The 20,915-nt window shown below is 37.7% G+C and overlaps 1 protein-coding gene across 1 annotated transcript in view; it reads left to right on the top strand.

Moving 5' to 3' along the window:
• mctp2b (multiple C2 domains, transmembrane 2b) overlaps positions 1 to 20,915 on the top strand; it is a gene marked incomplete in the record, with an annotated part of 56,354 nt that overhangs the window by 16,134 nt on the left and 19,305 nt on the right. The window contains 9 exon segments of the mRNA XM_036211361.1: positions 8,329 to 8,443; positions 13,066 to 13,208; positions 13,291 to 13,367; positions 14,543 to 14,657; positions 14,788 to 14,814; positions 15,002 to 15,031; positions 16,500 to 16,670; positions 18,332 to 18,462; positions 20,764 to 20,915. Coding sequence (XP_036067254.1) covers positions 8,329 to 8,443; positions 13,066 to 13,208; positions 13,291 to 13,367; positions 14,543 to 14,657; positions 14,788 to 14,814; positions 15,002 to 15,031; positions 16,500 to 16,670; positions 18,332 to 18,462; positions 20,764 to 20,915 — 961 coding nt within the window.

Below are 20,915 nucleotides of genomic sequence, written 5' to 3'. Positions count from 1 at the left end.
ACACTGGTTTGTTGTAGCTCCAGGTAAGAAGATAAGCTGAAGCAGCAGTGCTGCTGCACATTTGGGAGGGTGAGGTGTCAGGTTTTATTTGCATAGATCTCTTGACTGTGGGGAGCAGGATGCTGCTGCATCTCCAAGATCAACAGTTGACTGCAAACTTTACCTTTTTAAGAATACGTGGAAAACTTTAATACACTCCAAACCAGAGTTTGACTTCATGAGTTGTAGAAATGTCTACAAAAATTCAGATTTATCATCGACATCATCGTTTCTTGTGATCTCGAGACTCCGCATCTGTCTTGATGATTTGTTGCTTCCACCATTTCATCGATTTCCTCTGCTGGTGAAGCCGCCACAAACCGTTTCAACGTCCATGAAACTCCAATCCTGGAATTTCCAAGTATGTTTGATACCTTAAAAGGTGTCAGTTAGTCCATATTAATCTGGAAACGTTTTGAAATCCAACATATAACAGAAATTATTCAAGAAAACCCAGGTAGCCCTCAGGGCGGTGGATCGTTGCTCGGGTGGCGATCCGAGTCACGAATCGAACCACGGTTCTTACTTTTTAATACATTGTTTGTTGCTATGTTTATAACGTTTTACTGGATGTATGAAAATTTAAATTATATGAATAATTTGTTTTATTTAGAACAGATCAGAATGAACAAAATTGATAAAAACTCAAAGATTTAGATAAAAATAAATTGTATTTGTTGCTATAAACAAGATTTTTTTGTCAACCTTCTGGTTAAGTTCAGCAGTAATATAAGCAATATAAAAGGCATAAAAAATCTTTGTTGTTTTGGATCATTTCACAAAAAAAACCTGAAAATGTTCTCCACAGCTTTTCTATTCTCAAAGTTCTGCAACATCTTATGTTTTAAACATTACATTTTGGTTCAAATCCTTTAGAAAATGTTGTTTTTCTACAACAGAATCAGCTGATTCACATCGATTACATCGCCATTCAGCTGTGTAATGTAGCACATCAGTGCGTTTCTCCGCCTCAGAATCCGCTTGAATTACATTAATTGTGCCAACTGTTGAAGAGTCACCATAACCGAAAGAATGTAAACAGTAATTTGTTTTTTCAGCTTCACCGACACAAAGATATGTTCACTTCTGTTGACGGTAGCGCTGCTCTTTCTGTTTTGTTTTAGTTCATAAACTTAAAATCCAACATTATTTTGGATTTTAGAGCAAGAAATACATAATTCTCGAACAATATTTTACTGTACTCTATTTAAAAAACTATGAATCAGCGATCTAGGATGTCGCGAATATTTGAACTCAGATCTTCAGGAGCAGATCTTGAGAATCCGATTACTCTGGTACTTGTTACAGCTCTAATAACCCTTACTCTATCGTAGGCATGTTTACATTGAAAGTGGGGTCATCTTTACCCCACAACACAAAGCACTGAACCTTTTTTTTTCTCATTGATTTTTGATTTTCTCTGGTGTCTGTGGCAGACATGAAATCCTGTCCTCCTTCATTCACATTTGTATGGGATGGAGAACACGTCAGTGTAAGGTTTGGGTCATTTGGACCCATAAGATAGCACAAGGGTTAAACTGGATCAAGTTCTGCTAACGTGACCATCCCTGATGGTGGTGTTAAAGGTTACCAAAGAGCTTCCAAAACTCTCCAGCATATAAGACGATTTACCGTCTATTTACAGAAGGATCTCCTTCGGGATCATGAAGCTTCTGGAAGGTTTTTCTCAGGTTTTGTAGTGTTTGCTTTGTTCTTCTAGAAAAACATCTTATTTATGTTGGACAAAAGGTCCTTCACTCTTTAAGGCATTACATCAGGTGGAGGTCAGGACTCCACCTGCAGAGATGGGAAGATAACATTTTCCAAAATCTTTTCCTCTCATTGGAAACTGAGAGTGGATCCCACACCACGATCCTCCCACCACCAAGGTCACAAACTGAGCAGTCGAGAGCTTTTTCTTCTAGCAACGTCCGAACCGATAAGCGTGCTTCATCACACCTGAGCCAGAGCTGCACCGGATGATGGACGGTTGGATGCCTCCGAAAGCTTTCTCCAAAAAAAATCTCCAGCTGATCTGAAGGTGGTCCATTCTTCTACAGATGTTTCTGGAATGATCCTACATGGTTTAGTGTCCTGATGGCTGACTGATGGTACCAAGGTCATCTGTCAGCCGTGGTAGAGGTCACAGGGCTCAAGATGGAGGCTGTCGCTTTAAATATTTGTTTTTAGAGATTAGTAAATGTTGTTCCGTTAATGGTCCCACGTGCTTCCTGCTCGGCTGTTTCCCCCTGAGAAGGAGCTTGAGTGGGTCATTAGATAAGCCGCTGCACCTGAGAGGTGGAGGGTTGCTACGGCAACCAAAAGCCAGCTGATCAATCTCTGGGAGCCGCCTTGATCTTCACCAGCGACGTGGACGCAGGCAGCGACACATCGGGGTTTGTTTTTCCTGCCGGTGTGACCGAGGAGGCTTCGAAGGAAAGATCTTTATTTGGAAAAAATGAAAACATTAAAAAAGAAACCAAAACATCAAACTATGACGCTAATATACTTCACCCAGATATGGTCGCATGGCGTCTCTGTTTCACTTCTACTGCTGCGCCTCAGGTGAACTGACTCGCCTTTCATTGAAGTTTTGCAGCATTTTTCAGCAGAAGTGATCACTTTTCAACAGGAAATGCATTTTTGTTCACTTAAAATAGATTAATAGAGTTCACTTCCTCGTTTTTCAGTTTTGTCCTTCAGGTTGAAAATGCGTTCTGGATTTGTTCGTTTCTAGATGACTTCTGTTGGTCGGTAATTCTTTGGGGCCTTAAGATTCATACAGGAAGTTTGAATGGAAGTTAATGACGAATGAAATCGACAGTCGTGCTGTTAAAGGTCTAAAACCTCCAAGCATTCAGGTTCTGTGGAGCTTCTTACCTAAAGAACGTTTGTGTTTGTGGAAGCCTTGTGGTTTAGCCCGACACGCCTCCCACCAGCTCATGTTTCTGTTGTTGGTTTATTTTCTGGGTGTTGTAAACTGGGACTGTTGACCCATGTTAGTGGCCCAAAACACCTGATCTGTTGTGAAAACAAATACAAACATTGAGAGCTAATCCTGCCCAGTCCACCTTTCCTGATAATCCATTACCTCACCCTCCACTTTAGAGCATTCCGGTCCAGACGGGGTACCTGGTTCAGGTGTGGAGAACTTTGAACTACAGTCTCTATCCTGATCGTCTTTTGAAGTTTCTCCAGTTGTCTTCCAATTATGATTATGTCATTTTTAGGCAAAATCAAAAACCTGTGTTGTTTTCTAGAACATTGTGGGTGAGACCGCCCCCTGTCCCATCACCCGTAACTGAGAGCTCTCTGTTAACATGCAGCCCCACTAGCTGAAAGCCCCTCAAACCCCCAACCAAACATCACCGTTACTATTCTGAGCCAGATGCCAGCTCGGATGAAGAAAACAAAGACGTACCATATGTTTCTGAAGTTGCAGATTTAAAAAAGAAATCCATAATAATAGTTTTAAAAAGTCATATACAGCTGTAGGAAAAATATGTGGACCCTTTGGAATTACTTGGTTTATGTGTTCAATTAAAACATGAAAACACATTTTGGTGTGTTTTAATCAGGCAAAGTTTTTCTCCATTGTTGTGATTTAGATAAAAAAAAAATCATTTGTCTATTTTGTACAGAATTTGAGGTACTCCAAAAGGGTTCTCATACTTTCTCCTGCAACTGTATAAGTCAGACTTTTGGGAGAACTTGAATAAAAAAAATAAAGTAACAAGAACAGACATTTCATCTTGAAAGACAAATCCTAATATTGAAATAGATTAAGCTAAATATTTACACTCTTCCTTATTGTAACCGTATTTAGGTTAATGAAACATAGAAGGAATTTAGTTTATTAGTGAAACAAATGAACAATTATTCAGATAACCATTGCATTAAGGACATTAAATTTATATCATTTCAAATTACTAAATTTGTTAAAATTCTTTATCGCCTGTGTCGATTTTGAGCTTCTTCTTCTGCATTGCTATCAGTAACAAATACTAATACACACATACACAGTGCCCTCTAGCAGTTGTTAGTGGAAAAATATATACTGTATATATATTTAAAAATCACATAAAAGTCGCACCCTCAGCCAAACTGTGCTAAAAACCACATCCTATGTACAATACGTGGATCCATTTGTCTATAAGTGGATGCATCAGAATGGAGCAGAGCAGGGAGCTTGTGGCCCCGCCCATTTTATCTTCTACGTAAGAAATACACTAATTTATAAATGCCTTTTTATGTCTGCTCCTGATTCTTCATGAGATGAAAAAGAAATACTTAGAAATGTCATTTTAAGATTAATTTTCTTTTAATACATATTTGTTAAAGTCGAGGCCCGGGGGCCGGATTCGGCCCTCCAGATCAATTTAATTTACTTTTATTAATGGCCCGATTTTTTTTCTTGCGCTTACTTTTAACTCGTATTATTTTGACAAAATATATTTTCATGGAGAGTCAAATATTGAAAGTTATTTAAGGTTTAAGTTGATTTATTCTGGAATAATATTTCTGCCTTTTTTTATTCATAATTACTATGTTAAAAAGTTGCGGTTTTAAAAAATGGGCATTCTGGTGACTTTTTTTGACTATTTTGGCATTTACCAAGATTTTTTTAGGCTATTTTGGAGTTTGGCTAATATTTCAGCTACATGCTAGCTGTTTTGGCTTATTTTGGCTGTTTTAAAATTATATAAATAAATATTAACACGCTGGCTGTATTTGTCTAATTTAGGTTTTTTTCTGTTTTTTTTTTTTAGGTTATTTTGAAGTTGGCTGTTTTGGCTAAAACAAAGTGGGTTTTTTGTTGTTCTTTAGACTAATTTGACATTTAGCTATTTTTTTAGCTGGCTGTCAGCTTTAGTGTTTTCAGTTATTAACTTGATCATTTTTAGCTCTCAACTTTTGTGTTTTTATCAATCAATTTCAGCATCTTCAGCAGTCAAATTCAGCTTACAGCATTCATACTAGCATTATCACAGGTAATGCTATATATCTAGTTCATAATTATGTTAAAAAGTTACATTTTTAAAGTTTAAAAAATGTAGTTTTAGCGTGTTCAATAAATGTTATCCTGTTCGACCCGCGACCTCAGGTGTGTTTTGGATTTTGGCCCCGTGTGTGATTGAGTTTGACAATCCTGTTTTAATTCATCCTTCATCAGAAAAATGTCACAAACAAAACCTACCAAGAACACAATTTTCCTTGAAATTAGTCTTTGAAAGTTTAATTTTCACTGTTTCGAGCTTCTTCTCTAGACTTTGTGTTAAAGAGGAAAACTTGTGACAGCTTTGATAGAGAGCATTTTCATTTTCTGACTGTTGACATGAAGCTTCAGTGCTGAAAACTTGACTGGTGACTTTAAATAGAAATGCATCAAAGGATCATTTGACAGTGAAAGACAGAAATGTGACAAAAACCCAAAGTTCTGCAGCACAACTGAATCCAGAGCTTTGATGGAGAACATTAACTGCTCCAAAAAGGTTGGAGAAGTGCACTTTAAGAAGCTAACACAATAAGAAGTGTAACTCCAGTGAAGGATGAAAAAAGAAGAAAAACTCTTCGAGGAAAATCTCTGTGTTGGATGAAAGTATTTGCTCTGTGCTTTTGTTGCAGGAAGTAATTATCTCTAAACGCTGATCTTTCAACTCGGTTTTCATTTTCATTTCTTTTATTTCCCCTTTTATTTTGCAATCCAGTCAATTATTAGAGTAGCAGAGTTTTGGTGAAACTTTAAATGCGAGGAGGTGAAGCTGTTCCAGGTACTTGAATCGTCTACAATCACATTTCTCCACATTTGCTTTTTACTCCAGCTTCACTCTAGCTGCAACATTTCTGCTTTCATAGAGATGTGACTCTGAGGCACACATTCTTGTCCGACCGGGAATCCGTCATTAGTCATCTTGTCTTCTTTAAAAGTTAAAAATGCTCCTCCAGAGTTCACCTTTGGACATTATCAGGAGGATAATGACTGTTTGGAATGATGCTCTGAAATCTTTCACTTTCTCATCTAAACCATGACATCGACTGTAGTCATGAACTTTTAAACTTTTTTCTATTGTCCTCCAACTTTCCTGAAACTCTCTGCGAATATCTCCTCATCTGGAGATTTTAGAAGTCCTGTCCATCATGGAGATCCAAAGTTCTGGTGTTTGAAGAACTGAACCACCACAAATGTTTCCTCAGAAAGTTTCATCTTAATCCTGAAGTTAATTCCTCCTTTTCCATCATGGGGTTTAGGAGTTTTTTCAGTTTAGTCCGCAGGAGGCAGGAATTTTTAATCAAAGCTCCGAGGGTTTGAGCTCAGATTCTCAGTCAGTTCTTTAAAAGCGCCTTAAAAAACGCTTTTATTTGATTTTGTGGCAGAAGTAGTTATGATCCTGCAGAATAAAAGTCGAGTAGAAGCAAAACGTAAGTAAAAACCTTTAGATTTTGGCCGTTCCTCTTTCTGAAAGCAGCTTTGATTTGTTCACGTCACAATGTTCAGTTTAACTTCAGGAGAGGAAGCTTCTGCTTTTAGAGTGAAGGTGTGAAAATTGTGTTTTTTGTTTTGTTTTAAACAGGTTCTTGTAGCATTTTTGTGACCTATAGAAAGAAAATTAGGATTCTAATGTTAAGTTTTGTTGTATATTGTGGAGCAGATGAAAAGATGTCATTTGACAAAGATTGTAACGTAGAAAATGCGCCGGCTGCCTCCTCCACATCATCTCGATTCATCCACTTGCAGACATATAGATCCATGAACGTCTTTGTTTTTCTTGTCTGAGCTGGAATCTGGCTCAAAACTAGATAGCTCTGGAATTGGTCGTCATTTTTGTTGCCCTGCTAATGTTGGATTCGGAATGTTAGCCCTCATAAGCTAGTGAGAAAGCATGTAAGCAGTGAATGGGGGATGGGAAGAGGGGGCGGGTTTGCTCCCTGCTAACAAATCCCTCCCACAACTCGGAAGTGAGTTTCTAACGATCAGAAACTTTGTCCAAGAAAAAAAAAATATATCTATATATATAAACTTTTTTTGGGCGGAAAACGGCAGAATCAGGAAACTGGAAACTCTTTGAAAATAGATGAGAAGATGATCATAGTTGGACTTTATTGCTGTTTACACTAAACATTGCAGAGGCGGACAGTTTTAATGTTAACTTAATGGCACAGACTCAGATTGAGGCAATCTTGGCCACAGCGAGACTTGAGCGGCGCGAATTGGGAAGCACAACCGGAGGTCAAATATCTACATTTTGACAGGTCGTCGAATCTGCCAGTCAGGAACTCATCTTTGGGTACCTGACGTTTTCAGTGACCCGATCAGTGGATAAAATATTAATCCAATGTGAGCATTTTGTCCTGAACTTCCATCGATTTCCTTAACCCTTTGGAGCCGCGGATTTCAGAGGTCTTCTGGGTACTGTTGTTTGAAAGCGGGATATACTCTGGACAGATCACCAGTTTTCACTTCCATGTAGGGCTGCCATAAATGATTATTTTAATAGTCAACTACGGTAATCACTTATTATTTTTTTATTATTATTTTCTTCCTGAACTTTCTGATATTTTTTTATTTTCATTGAGACAATAATAAAAAATGTCCCAGTTTTTGTTTTTATTATTCTCTCTCTCTCTGGTTAATGCAAAGCCTTCAAACTCAGAGACACAGAAACACCGCGGAAACGGCTGTCATCCAGACTCCGCCCCCGGGGTGAAAGTGAAGCCCCCAGTACAGGGAAAATGTCTGATTAATGTCAAAACCCAGACATAGAGTCGTGATTTGTAGAAACCTTCACCAAAAAGAAACCTGGTCTGTCAACATCCTCTGTGAAATATCCACAGACACCCTTTCATGTTCAAGCTGGGATCATGGTAAAACATTACCTGGTAGCTCCTCCCACATGTGGCTGCGGCCTCAGACTCGGGCAGGTGGCGGCATGAAAGATGTCTCGCGAATCGTATTTATTACGCATGAAGCATAAAAATGTATGTACATTTTAAAAGCAGTTTAGTAGGGCAATAAAAGGGGAAAACTTTTATCATAGTGCTGCACTTATATTGCGTTCCAAAATGAATTATTTTTCTGGCAAAAAATGTTATTTTTGGGGGCATTTTTTCATAACGTTTCCTTTGATGTTTTTAGTGCTTACAAAACAATTTTCATTCTTCCAATTTAAAGCTGTTTTCATGTTGTGTTTATTCAAATCAGTTCCTAAAGCTGACCGTTTTAGACTGAAAATCCCCTTTTTCCTAAAGTAGAGATCCACTTATGGGTTTTCATTTTGTTTGTGTCTCCAGACTGACATGGAAACGGAGATTTCAAACTGGGCAGAGAATCAGGATTTCTCCAAGTGCTTCCTCCTCTCCATCAACCTGAAGGAAGGTCGCAACCTGGTCGTCAGGGACCGCTGCGGTAAGGCCCAACCTGTGCGCTCCCACTGTCACGCTCATGTATGTTAATGAGGCTCAGCGACAGGGAAGTCCACTTTACCCTCATGAATTATAGAGCCGCTCCACATGCAGCAGCTGCAGCTCAGTCATGGAGGTGGAGAGCTGCAGCGTTTTGCTCTGGAAAAGCTCCTCCTGATACCTGATGCTTGCAGGCTTGTGTGCTCAGCTGACCTCATTTGTGACGGTCTGTTTGAATACTCGGCGAGCTCCTGAAAGAGAAACGGAAGCGCGGCGGTGTCGGGTTGGCTCATGGAAGAAGCCGGACAGGATTCCACGCAGCAGAGCAGGACCTGTCGGAGCCACGCCCGCCGTTTAGCGCCCTAAACCCTTTCACTCTCAGTAGACATGTGATCAGATGTTTGCCTTTTGTGTGTGGCTGTATTTACATCACATGGCGGACTCGGTTTCACTGCATTGTAGTCATGTAACAGACAAAGAGAAGCTGTTTACGCCTGAACTCGATCCATGCACTCGTCTTTGTCTGAGTGGCCGACTATTATTATTCAAGTAGTAATAATTGTGATTCTCCTGCTCCTTTTTCAACGTTTTTCAGCACGTAAAAACTCAATCCTATAAAATATGCCCCATAGGAAATAAATAAGAAACATTTTAACATTTTAAGTAGACTAGCAACAAGCCTTTAAATGTATTCATAGGCTATGTTTTCATCTTTTATAGCAACTTTAATAAGTTTCGAGTTTACCTAATATTGCTATATTTTAGCAACATGCTAACTTTTTTGTCTAATTTGTTATCTACTGGGGTGTTAAAGGCTAATTTAGAGTTTAGCTTCTGTTTTAGCAACAGGCTAACATTTTTGACTAATTTAGCATATAAAGGAATTTTTAGGAATGTTTAGCTAGTATTTAAGCAATATGCTAGCTTTTTGGCTAGTTTGGCATCTACTGCATTTTTTATGCTAATTTGTAGTTTAGCTAATATTTTAAATAGGCTCACATGTTTTTGATAAATTTGTTTTCTCCTGGAGTTTATTGGCTAATTTAGCATTTAGCTTCTGTTTTAGCATCAGGCTATAGTTTTAGATTAATCAAATTTACTGAGGAATTTTAGGCTATTTTTGAGTTTAGCTAGTATTTAAGCAACGCGCTAGCTTTTTTGGCTAGTTTGGCATCTACTGAGGTTTTATATGCTGATTTGGATTTAGCTAATATTTTAGCGACATGCTAACGTTTTTGCCTAATTTCTTATCTACTGGGGTTTTTATTGGCACATTTAGAATTCAGTTTCTATTTTACCAACATTCTAATGTTTTTGACTAAATTAGATTACTGAGCAATTTCAGGCAATATTGGAGTTTAGCTAGTATTTAAGCAACAAGCTAATTCTTTTTTTTGCTAATTTTGTATCTATTAAGGTTTATTCAGCGCTAATTTGGTGTTTAGCTTATATTTAAACAACACACTAAATATTTTTGAAAAAATTGACACGTATTAGGGATTTTTAAGCAATTTTACTATAAATCTTTCAGAAATTTAGGTCAACTTCAGCGTTCTTTCATTGTTCTTTAACAAAATTTACAGTCTTTTAGCAAATTTAAAGTTTTGCAAATCACTTTTGCATTTTCAGCAAATCCCTTCAGCGATTAAAGTAAATTGCATCACGATTTTCATCAAAAAGCTTAGCATGTTCAGCGACTACTTTCACACTTGCACTAGTGCAGGTAATGCAACTTTTCTAGTTGCATTATTATTATAAAAGGATTGAAGTCTCTAGTAAATACATTTTCTAGACCCATGTTTGTCAACCTTTTTAAGCAAACTTTCACTTTATTCTTGCTAAAAATCACAAGGTGCCTCCATCAACTGAAACTCTGTATTGTACAGTTTTATACAGTCATTCTCATTGAAGTTTCTTGAATAGGAATCAAATAAACTTAAAGAAAGGTCGATCATGTTTTTACCACCTTAATGTGAAACCAGAAGCTCTTTGAACTGCTGCCAATGGTAAATATGTTTTTACACTAATTCGGTGAAATTCCTCCGACCATCGCTCACGTCACACAAGTCTATGAGACCCATACTTCTCAGTGACGGTCCTGTGCAGCTGTCATAGAGGCTGATTCTGGTGGTAAACAGTCAGTGTTTAATGTCACTTTCTCCACAGCAGACCATCCAGGGGAAGCTTTAATTACAGGGAACTTTACACAACCCCCGGTGTTACACTCTAAAACCTCTGAGCATAACCAAACACAACAATTTCTACTTCTACAGTCAGGAAAAACTTTAAAGGACAAAGTGTTAAAGGTGTCGGTTGTAAAGCTCCTCACTGTGGTCACTCAGTCCTGGAGCAGAGATGGAAGATTCCAGACCAGTCCTGTTCATCCAGATCAGGGACAGGCAGCTCCAGGCCTCAAGGGGCTACATTCCTGTATGTTTCCCGACATACCCTCCTCTGAAATGTTCTAATTGGCTGGACTCACCTGAATCAGGTAATCAGTCATGAGTAGTTAGTCGTATAGTTGTGGCATTTGTTCTCTGCATTTGACCCTTCCCCTGGGAGAGCGGTAAGCTGGAAACACAGCCTCACTCTGGAACATTTGATGGTTTAACCCTTCAATCCAACCCCTTACGGGAGGCACTCGCAACCTTCCAGATTCAGGGCGTAGACTCTACTACAAGCTATGGAGCTGGTAAGTAGGGCTTTAATATCGTGAACTCATACAGACACAGCAGCCATCGAGACCTGGAGTTACTTAACCCTGATCTAGACATCTGTCCTTTGATCAGCTGAGCTGAAGAAAGGATTTCTGCATGCAGGAAAGAATTTGGTTATTTCTTTAGTATTCTTCTAAGCATCGATGATTTGAGTTTTTATTGCACTGCAAAAACTCAATATTGAGGACCAGAATTTTTGTCTGTTAAGATGTCTTGTTGAGACAATTTTTCTTTTCTAACTGAAATCATTTTGGATCAAAGCGTCAAACTGACTAAAAAAATCTGAATCAAAAGGGATTTACCAGAGGGGGAGGGACCAATAACAGAGCCCCTTCCGTCTCTTCAGATAGGCCACACCCAGCATCCCTCCCACTATTGGTAGGGATGTGACACACAGCAGACCTGCATGAAAAATTTCAGCTGCTCTGCTTTTTTCTAATTTTTTCTAAACAGGCCGAGACAAACTGAGTTTTACATATTCTGCATTGATGAACATGTTGACGAGTTTGAATCGTTTTTTTTTTTTTGCCGATTCTTGAAGAATCGTTACATCCTTAATTTTAGGCCATAGAAGCTCTCAACAAGTGGGTGCGACTTTAAGAATTCATGCTTTTCTGCAGTTTATCAAAGCTGCTCTGACACATGCAGGTCCTCAGCTGACTGTGGTGAACAGGTACAGTCATCTCAGGACGGCCTTCATCACCGATCAAGCCTCCACTCAGTGGCCTTGTGGTACAGTGTCCGCCCTGAGACTGGAAGGTCTTGAGTTCAAATCCAGGCCGAGTCATTCCAAAGACAAAACATGGGACCCAGTGCCTCCCTGCTTTAAGGAGTTGGATTGGGAGGGTTAAATCACCAAATGTTTCCTGAGTGCAGCTGTGTCTGCTGCTCACCCCTCCCCCAGGAGATGGGTCAAATGCAGAGAACGAATTTCACACATCTGGGATTGTAACAACTAATAGACTTTAACTTTCCTCCAAAGAACTCCACTTTCATTTTTTTATGACTTTCTGGTAAAATTACCCCCTATTTTTTTTTTATTTATTTCTTGAGTTTATGTGGAAGTTTAGTATCCTAAAAAATCACTTTGGCTTTTTAAAAGCTGATTTGTTTATCTGTTTTTTGATGTAGTGGAGAATTTTACGCAAAGTTCAGTCAACACTTAAACCACAAAAAACCCCTGAGATGGAGAAAGAACTCGATCTTCTTCCTGTGCAGCAGAAGTGTCACAAACTCTGGATTTCCTTTTTGCAGTAATTAGAAAGGGTTCTGCAAACGGCTGCAGTATCATGGTTTGGGCCTAATATATCCGTTGGGGGGGGGGCTTCAGAGGAAATTTGCTCTGACACCCTTAAGCGGCTGAATGCTGAAGCTTGTGGTTTTCTCAGACCACATCAGAGGAGCGACGGTTTGACCCGACCAGGCCGCCTTCCTGTCACAGAAAACCGTGTTTCTTATGAAATGATAAAAGAAAAATTCCTTAAGATGCAACGTTTTAGGTAAACATCACCCAAAAAACAATGATGTAAAAGCATTATTTAAGAGAAGTTTAAGTGTTTTATGTGCATAAAAACCTTTAGAACTATTACTGGAAGTATTTTCTTAAAAACAAATTATTAATTGTTGTTATTGTGAGATTTACATCCCAATTAGTGAAGAAACTCGGCTTCAAGAAAACAGAAACTTCATGATGGCATTCATTCAGTTCTCACCAGTGGATCCGCACTAATTTAACTGTTTCATATCTTCTAGAAAAGTCTTTATTGTCTAAACTTCTTCTGATATTCTCTTTCTGCAGATCTTCAGTGATCATAAATGCATTTTTCCCCCTGAAGACTCCAGACAGCTTCATCCCTCAGACGGTTGAAATGATGAAACCTTTCTCTTCTTCATCACGTTTCTGTTCCAGGCACCAGTGATCCTTATGTGAAACTCAAGATAGATGGAAAAACCTTCTACAAAAGTAAGGTGGTTTACAAAAGCCTCAACCCGGCCTGGAACGAGAGCTTCCATCTGCCTGTGAAGGATCTGACCCAGAAACTTCACATCAAGGTAACCTTCCAGACCCAAACGGGTCCTTGTTACAGCTGAAGACTTTCCTGCTGTGGGTTTGACCGTCTCCATCCTGACGCAGGTGTACGACCGTGACCTGACCACGGACGACTTCATGGGCTCGGCCAGCGTCCTCCTGAGCGACCTGGAGATGGACAAGTTAGTCAAGTTCAGCTGTGTGACCCTAAACAAATGTTTAAGAGAAAATAGGAGCATTTTCTTGACCAAAACAGTCACAGTCTTATGGTTGTTACCTCGATTTATCGCGGTTCACCTGTCGTGGTTTCTCAGTTTCACTGGTGTTTTCAGTCTAATTTTACTTGCTTTTTTTTTTTTAAACAATGTTCTGCGTCTTGATTGACTGTTAACCTTATCAATCAATCTCTTCAGTGTCCTATCTTCTGCACAGATTTCTTTCAGTTTCTGAAACCTACATGAACCTCTATAGCAGGAGTCAAACTCAGTTGCACAAGGGGCCAAAATCCAAAACACACCTAACAAGATAAACATTTATTGAACACACTAAAACTACATTTTTTAAACTTTAAAACCGTAACTTTTTAACATAATTATGAGCTAGATATATAACATTACCTGTAAAAATGCTGGTGTGAATGATGTAAACTGAATTTAGCTGCTAAAGATGCTGAAATTGATAACTAAAAACACTGTAGTTGATATTAGCTAAACTTTAAAATTACCTAAAAACCTAAAAAAAAGACTAAATTAGCCAAAACAGCTGGTATTTAGCTGAAAAAATAGCTAAACTTCAAAATAGCCACAAAGAAAAGAAAAGCCTAAATTAGCCACAGTGTTGGGGGTAACGGATTACAAAGTAACGCATTACTGTAATTTAATTACTTTTGTCAGCAACAGAGGAACGTAACGAACTAAAGTTAAAATTTCTGCAATAAATTACAGTTACTGGACTACAGAAACCCTCGTTACTCCGTTACTTTGGTTTTGAAGGCTCTGATATTTTCTCTTGGTTAAATGAAACAAAACGGAGAAAGAAAAAACAAAAAAAAGCAACCGGCGCATTCATGCGGCACACGCACGCATTCCACCCAAACGGCTCTTAAAATGTTAAAGGTTGCAGACCTGTGCCGTACAGTCACTGACTGGAGTCCAACTCGGACCAGTCACGGCTCACTGATGACATCTGGCTCCAACATGGTGACTGAATCGACTTTATTCGGTTGGAATCAGAAGTAAACGGTTCTCAATGAGTGACATCACACTCTATTAGTTCAGAAGTTTCCAAAAAAGATCAGACTTCCCACCAAAAATCTGTTCATTCATGCAACATCCGATGCCCTCCCCTCCCCCCCCAGGGTCCATGAGCTGTCTCTGCGGCTGGACGACCCCGGCAGCCTGGAGGAGGACATGGGCTCTGTGCTGATCGACCTGACCCTCACGGCCAGGAACGGGGACAGCAAGAAAGGCAATGTATGGCCAGCCTGCCGCTGCTTCTCCTGCATGGCATCGAGGAGGACTTCATCTGTGCAGCATCGCTGTCTGTGGCCTACTAACCACTGTCGTTTTGTTTTGCACCTAACATGCATGCTCCTGCCAGCAGAGGTGGTGTCGGAAGCGAAGTAGTGCGGTAAGGCATGAGGGATGTCACAGGGCAGCTTCTGATTACTGTAGTCTAAAAAACAAACCAAAAGAAGGAAATTAGACAGTTTTTAACCTATAAAGGAGCCCAAATTTTATTGTTTATTTATAACTGATGGTTTTCTATTTTTTCCTTTGACCTAAATATTATTTTTATATTTATTTTTCATCACCAGAGGGCAGCACAACGTCACACTTTCAGAGAAGTGCAGTATTTTTAAATAACTAGACACTGTGATGCTTCACTCTCAATTAAAGAGTTTTGATTTCATATTTTTCTTGCTCAGCACGCTATTCCTGCATGTTGTTATGATTCGCATGACTGTCTGAGTGCAGTGAAAACAAGAACCTCATTCCTGCTTGGGCTTTTCATGAAGCAGAACAGCTGGCAGATGTTTGTGCATGCTCTGTCTTTGTCTGGAAAGCTGCTGCATTGCTGTTACATTGCTCAACAGGTGTGTCCGCTAAGCTCAGGCATGTTCCTGCATGTGCATGCGCCACAATGAAAGTCACAGCAGCGTCGGCGTCATGATTACACTGACCTCTATTTACTTCAACGTCAGCCAAATGTCTGCAAATGTATGTTTTTATGAGAGATGCTGAAGAATATCTGATTTATAATTGAAATTTTCTTTATAAATGCTGGTTTATTGAGTGTTTTTGTTCTTGCTAACTGAGGTTGGTCGTCCCTGCCATTCTCTGTGCACAAATGTGTATTTTATGGCCATAAATTAGGATTTTAGTTGCATATTGTGCGCACAAGTTAGTATTTTGTGAAAATACTGTTTTGTGAGCATAAAATGCTAACTTGTGCATACAAGGGGCTATCTTATGTGCACACAATGCTATTTTTTCGCACACAAGATGCTAACTCGTGCACAAAAGATGCTAACTTGTGTGCACAAATGCTAATATGTGAGCACAAGATTCCATAAGATTCACGGGATTCTAACTTGTATGCAGGATGCTAATTTAAGTGCACAAGATCCTAGTTTGTACACTAATTGCTAAGTTGAGGCCTCAAGATGCTAATTGTTGCACACAAGATGCTAACTCCTGTGCACAGGAATGCTAAGTTATGTGCACAGGAATGCTAACTTGTGTGCACAAGATGCTAACATGTGTGCACAAGATACCAACTCGTGCGCACAAAATGCTAGTTTGTACACTAATTGCTAAGTTGAGCCCTTAAGATGCTAATTGTTGCACACAAGATGCTAACTTGTGTGCACAAGATACCAACTGGTGCGCACAAGATGCTAACTCGTGCGCACATGAAGCTAACTCGATGGTAATTCAACATGGTAATTTGTGAGCACAAAATGCTAAGTTAAGAGAACAATTCTTTTTTTATTTAATTTCATGTCCAAGCCTCTGTATAAATACAAATCTATTGAATACCGATTTGTCAGATGGACATTCCAAAAAATGTTTTTACAGTTTTAGTTTTATTCAAAGCATATCAATTCAAATCTCAAGTTATCAAAGTTATTTTAATTGAAAACCGAAAATATATATATATTTTTTTGTCAAAAACACACCAAATTTCTACAAAAGTCAATTGATTTATGTAATAAAAAACACATTCCAATTCAGTTTGATCAGTAATAGATATTCCATGTTTTGGTTCAGTCCGAGTTCTCATCCGCTTCTTCTTCAAATGCTGTCCTGCAGCAGTCTGGGATTCTCAACAGCTTCGGCCTGACGGAGGCTCAGAAGAGGAGCCAGCTGTGGACCTCGGTGCTGTGGGTCACGCTGGTCGGCGGCGTCCAGCTGCCAGTGGACTCTCAGAGCGGTCATCTGTTTGTTCGCTTCAAACTGGGCGAGCAGCTGTATAAAAGCAAGGTACCACCACAGCTCCTCTCATTCTGTTTCACCTGAAAAATCCACTTCTAATCTTTGGATTTTCCTCTGATTTTCTTTTTTCCCCACATTATTTCCATAATTTCTGCAATTCTAAAACTTTAATTTCCTCTATGAAGACTTTACAAGAAGTGTTGACTTTTGTTTTCTCTGCTTCACTTCCTCTTGTAATTTGAAGTACAATTGTCTTGATGTTGATCATTTCCCCTTGATTTTCATTGTTTTAATAAATCAATTTAAAAACAAATGATAAAAGCAGTTTTTGCTGAAATATGTCATCTCTTTCCAAAAGTGATCAGTTAAAAATTCAAATGTTATTGAAGATCATGCCTTAGATTAGTGGAAGAAATGGATTATATGGAGGATTAAAAATGATGATTAAAAAAAATAAAAATATAAGTATTTTTGTTTAACCAACATAATTGAAATCAAGAAAAAATAAAAGATTAGTTACTTTTTTATGTTTTAACATTAATTTAGTAGCTTGACTTTTTTTACAGTTTATTTTGTCATTTCTTCACTCTAAAATCAAACTAGTGGTTGAAAGTGAAACAACACTGACCTCTAGTGGACTATCATGGGAGGTGCAACTTAGAGATTCACCGAAGTGATCTGGGAAAATGAAAACAAAACATTTATTTGATATGTATGGTAAAACAGTCGCGTTTATTTAGTGTTTAATTTTGGATTTATTGATTTAATATTTTTGTATTTTATTATAATTTCTCCCTAAGACTCAGAGCTCATTCTCCCAGAAGTAGTATAAACTTCTATAAATTTCTTCAACAACTCGATTCTTTTACCAAAACAATATCTACATCTAGATTCAAGTTGTGTTTCTGTTTTATAAAGGGATTTTTTTGTTGTCTTTTGCTTGAAGTTTCTGTTTAGTTTTTCTGCATTCTTTCATGCTTTTTGTTTTGCCTCTGAAAATCTGCTGTTTTCAGTTTCACTTTTAGTCCGTTTTTAATCTGGAAGATCACATCTTTTCTTAAGAAAACTGAAATAACACCTAAACTTCTGCATGGAGCGAAAGCGTAAATGGTTTTCCGCATAATTCTAATTTTACTCATCCACTGAGACAATAGTATGAAAACATAAATGCGTTTTTTTTTTTTTAATTATATTATTTTTATTTTCTCTTCTGAGCCTCTGGGGGAATCACAGAAACAAGTTCCTCTTCACATTCACTTCTCAAATGCTTGATGGTCTGTGTCTGCTCGTATCGTAAACTAAAACCATCCTGGTCATGCTCTCTAGAATCTCAGTCATCTGAAATATTTTGTTTTTGAGTAGGTAGCCTGTTGAAGCTTGACTAAATGGTTTGTAACATCAGCTTTACTCGAACTGCCTTTCTCTTTCACAGTAATGACATTCAGACAAAAACATGAACCTAAACTGCAAGTACTACTGTGAAACGACCTTCAGTTCATTTTAAAACGTGTCTGAGCTGATAGCTCTGCTGATAAAGCCTAATGTTTGATTACACGTAACAAGAGAGAATCCAGAAAGAAAACAGAACATATTATTGAGGCTAACTCAAAAACGTGTGAATGTGGGTTAAAAGTTTACAACTTTACAGCTGTGTTACCATTTATTGGGACTTAAATTAATCTTTTTGAAACTTTTGCTCTCTGACACAGAACCACGACAAAGTGAGCAACCCTCAGTGGAAAGAGAAGTTCACCCTCAACCTGTTTCCAGACAGTCCGCACTACATGGAGGTGGAGCTCTGCTCTAAAGACGGACGGAAGAGCGGGGAGTGTTTGGGAACGTGAGTGTTTTCACTCGAGCGTTTACTTTTAAACAGAAAAACTTATTAGAACTAAGCTTTAATGCACAGGAAAAGTAATTTAGTTTATCTGTTGATGTCAAAGTGTGAAGTTGCAATCTGAAAAAAATATATCTTTAAAAAGTGTTAGAAAATGCTGCATAAGCTGGATGCTGCTCATTAAAAGGGCCTAAACCTTTTGAAAAGTATATATAAATACACGCAAAAATCTGATTAAATGATGTACTCTTGAAAGCAGCAAAATAAAAAAATCAATGCTGAACGATGTTAAAATATACAAAAATTTGCTGTATTATTTGCTAAATGCTTAATAAGCTAAAGAAACAGAAAAAAATAGTGAAAATCATTCAAATGCTAACGGATAATAACGGATTGTGCTCTGAATAAATAGCTAGCTCTGAAAAATGCTAAAAAAAAGATTTTTGAAAATAGATAAACGCAAAAACAATTTATTCTTAGGGGTTTTGTTAAAAAATTTTAGAAAAATAGAACAAATTAATAACTAGTAATAATTTGCACAAACAAACTCGTATTTCAGACTGAAGAAATACAAGTGAATCTGATTTTATTAAATCTTAAAGTCTAAATAAGATAAATGATTAAATTAGCTTGTGAAATCCAACATAAATGAAATAATGTTGATAAATCAGTAATTAATACAAATTCATTAAGCGTAAACTTAAATGCTAATTACCTTATTTGAAACTTTGATAAACTTTGATAAAAACAATATATAATCACTCCATCATCACTTATATTATAAGATTTGACTTGCAAATGGAAAAAACTTTTTTTAATATACTTAATTTAATAGTTATTTTCCTGTTAAATGTAAAAAGTTAATTGGTAACACTTTAGTAAGACATTTAATAGCATTATAGATGTCTCACACTGACTTATGTGTTAATAAGCTTAATAAGAACCTTTAATAACTAAATGATTAATTTACTGCATTAATAATGTGTTAAATGCAATTAAAATATTTATTAGCATTATGGGTATCTGGTAAATACCTGATAGTGTTAATGAGAATATTGAATACTCAGTCAGACCATTGTCTACTAAGATCATATTAGTAAACCGGTAGTACGCGTTATAAATGTGTTAATAAACCTTGTTAACCATTTGATTGTTTTGCAGCACCTTATCTAAAGTGTGATCAAATCCACATTAGTAAACTGGTAGTAAGCTTAATAAATGTATTTATAAACTCTGTTAACCATTTATTGAATGTTTATCACTTGATTCATAAAGTATTGCCATTAAAAAAAAAAACATAGTGAGCATGATGTCCAATTTATTTAAACTCCAGAGCACTAGATAGTATATTATACTTCATCGTTATTTAGCGGTTTAGAAGTGAATTTAAATGTTTTGAGTTCCTAGAATGACTGGAACAGTAATGTTTTATTTGACCACTAGAGGGCAGCAGACTCTTTACTTTCCCTTAACTTTGGCTGATACTTTAGACTGAATTTAATCAATTTTTTAAGTGTTCTTGATGTCAAAACTCTGTGCAAACAATACCAGATTCAGTGAGTTGAAAATGTTTGATGTCCTGACATTCTTTGAACTATTTGAACATTTTATTGTAATGGAAAACTTTTCTTCACATAAATACATCTAAATAACTAAAATTACCACTTTTTTTTTTTTTTTTTTTTTTTAAGCATCTCATAAATGATTTATTGCCTCATTTGGGTACATTTTAACTCATTCTCAGGTATCTTGTCGTGTATATCACGTCTTGTCTTATAGTTTCTCTTAATATCAATGTGAAAACAGTCCCAGACTCTTGGCAGATTAGTCATATTTCACAGAATTTCCACTTGTCCTGGGAGCGTTAGCTCTCACCAACAACTATTCTTTTCTATTTTCATTCGACTTTATGGAAATGGACTGAAAAGTGTCACACAGGGTCACATGACAGTGCTGCCACACGGTTAGAATGGCTTAAGATGTAATTTAGCAAAACAAATAAATTGTTGAGACTGTAGATTATTGATTTTATGACTGAGCCGGGGGGCCGGTGGAAATTTGTAGATGTTTCCGTGATTAAGTTAATTTTTTTTTCGGTTTTGGCTATTGATCAGGTAAAGAGAATAAATTGAGACACAGCGAAACTTTAGAGCCTTTACAGAAAGACGAAGACCGTTTGAACATCTAAAAATTAATTAAATCTGAATTACGTGATTTGTTTCTGTAAAAATATCAGATTTATCTCCATGAAAATCTGATTGTAAATATACAAACTCTGATCTAAAGCCGTGTTTGTTTGCTCAGGGCTTCTGTAGATGTTTCCAGCGTCCCGCTCAACAACAGGAAGGTGTGCACGCTGGACCTGGGCCCGGGGAAAGGCCACCTGGTCTTCCTGCTCACCGTGAGGGCGTGCAGCGGCGTCTCCATCACCGACCTCTCCTCCGCTCCGCTGGACG

Source organism: Oryzias melastigma, linkage group LG3 (genome assembly GCF_002922805.2).
Source record: "Oryzias melastigma strain HK-1 linkage group LG3, ASM292280v2, whole genome shotgun sequence".
Taxonomy (NCBI): domain Eukaryota; kingdom Metazoa; phylum Chordata; class Actinopteri; order Beloniformes; family Adrianichthyidae; genus Oryzias; species Oryzias melastigma.
This window is presented reverse-complemented; position numbering and strand designations above follow the sequence as displayed.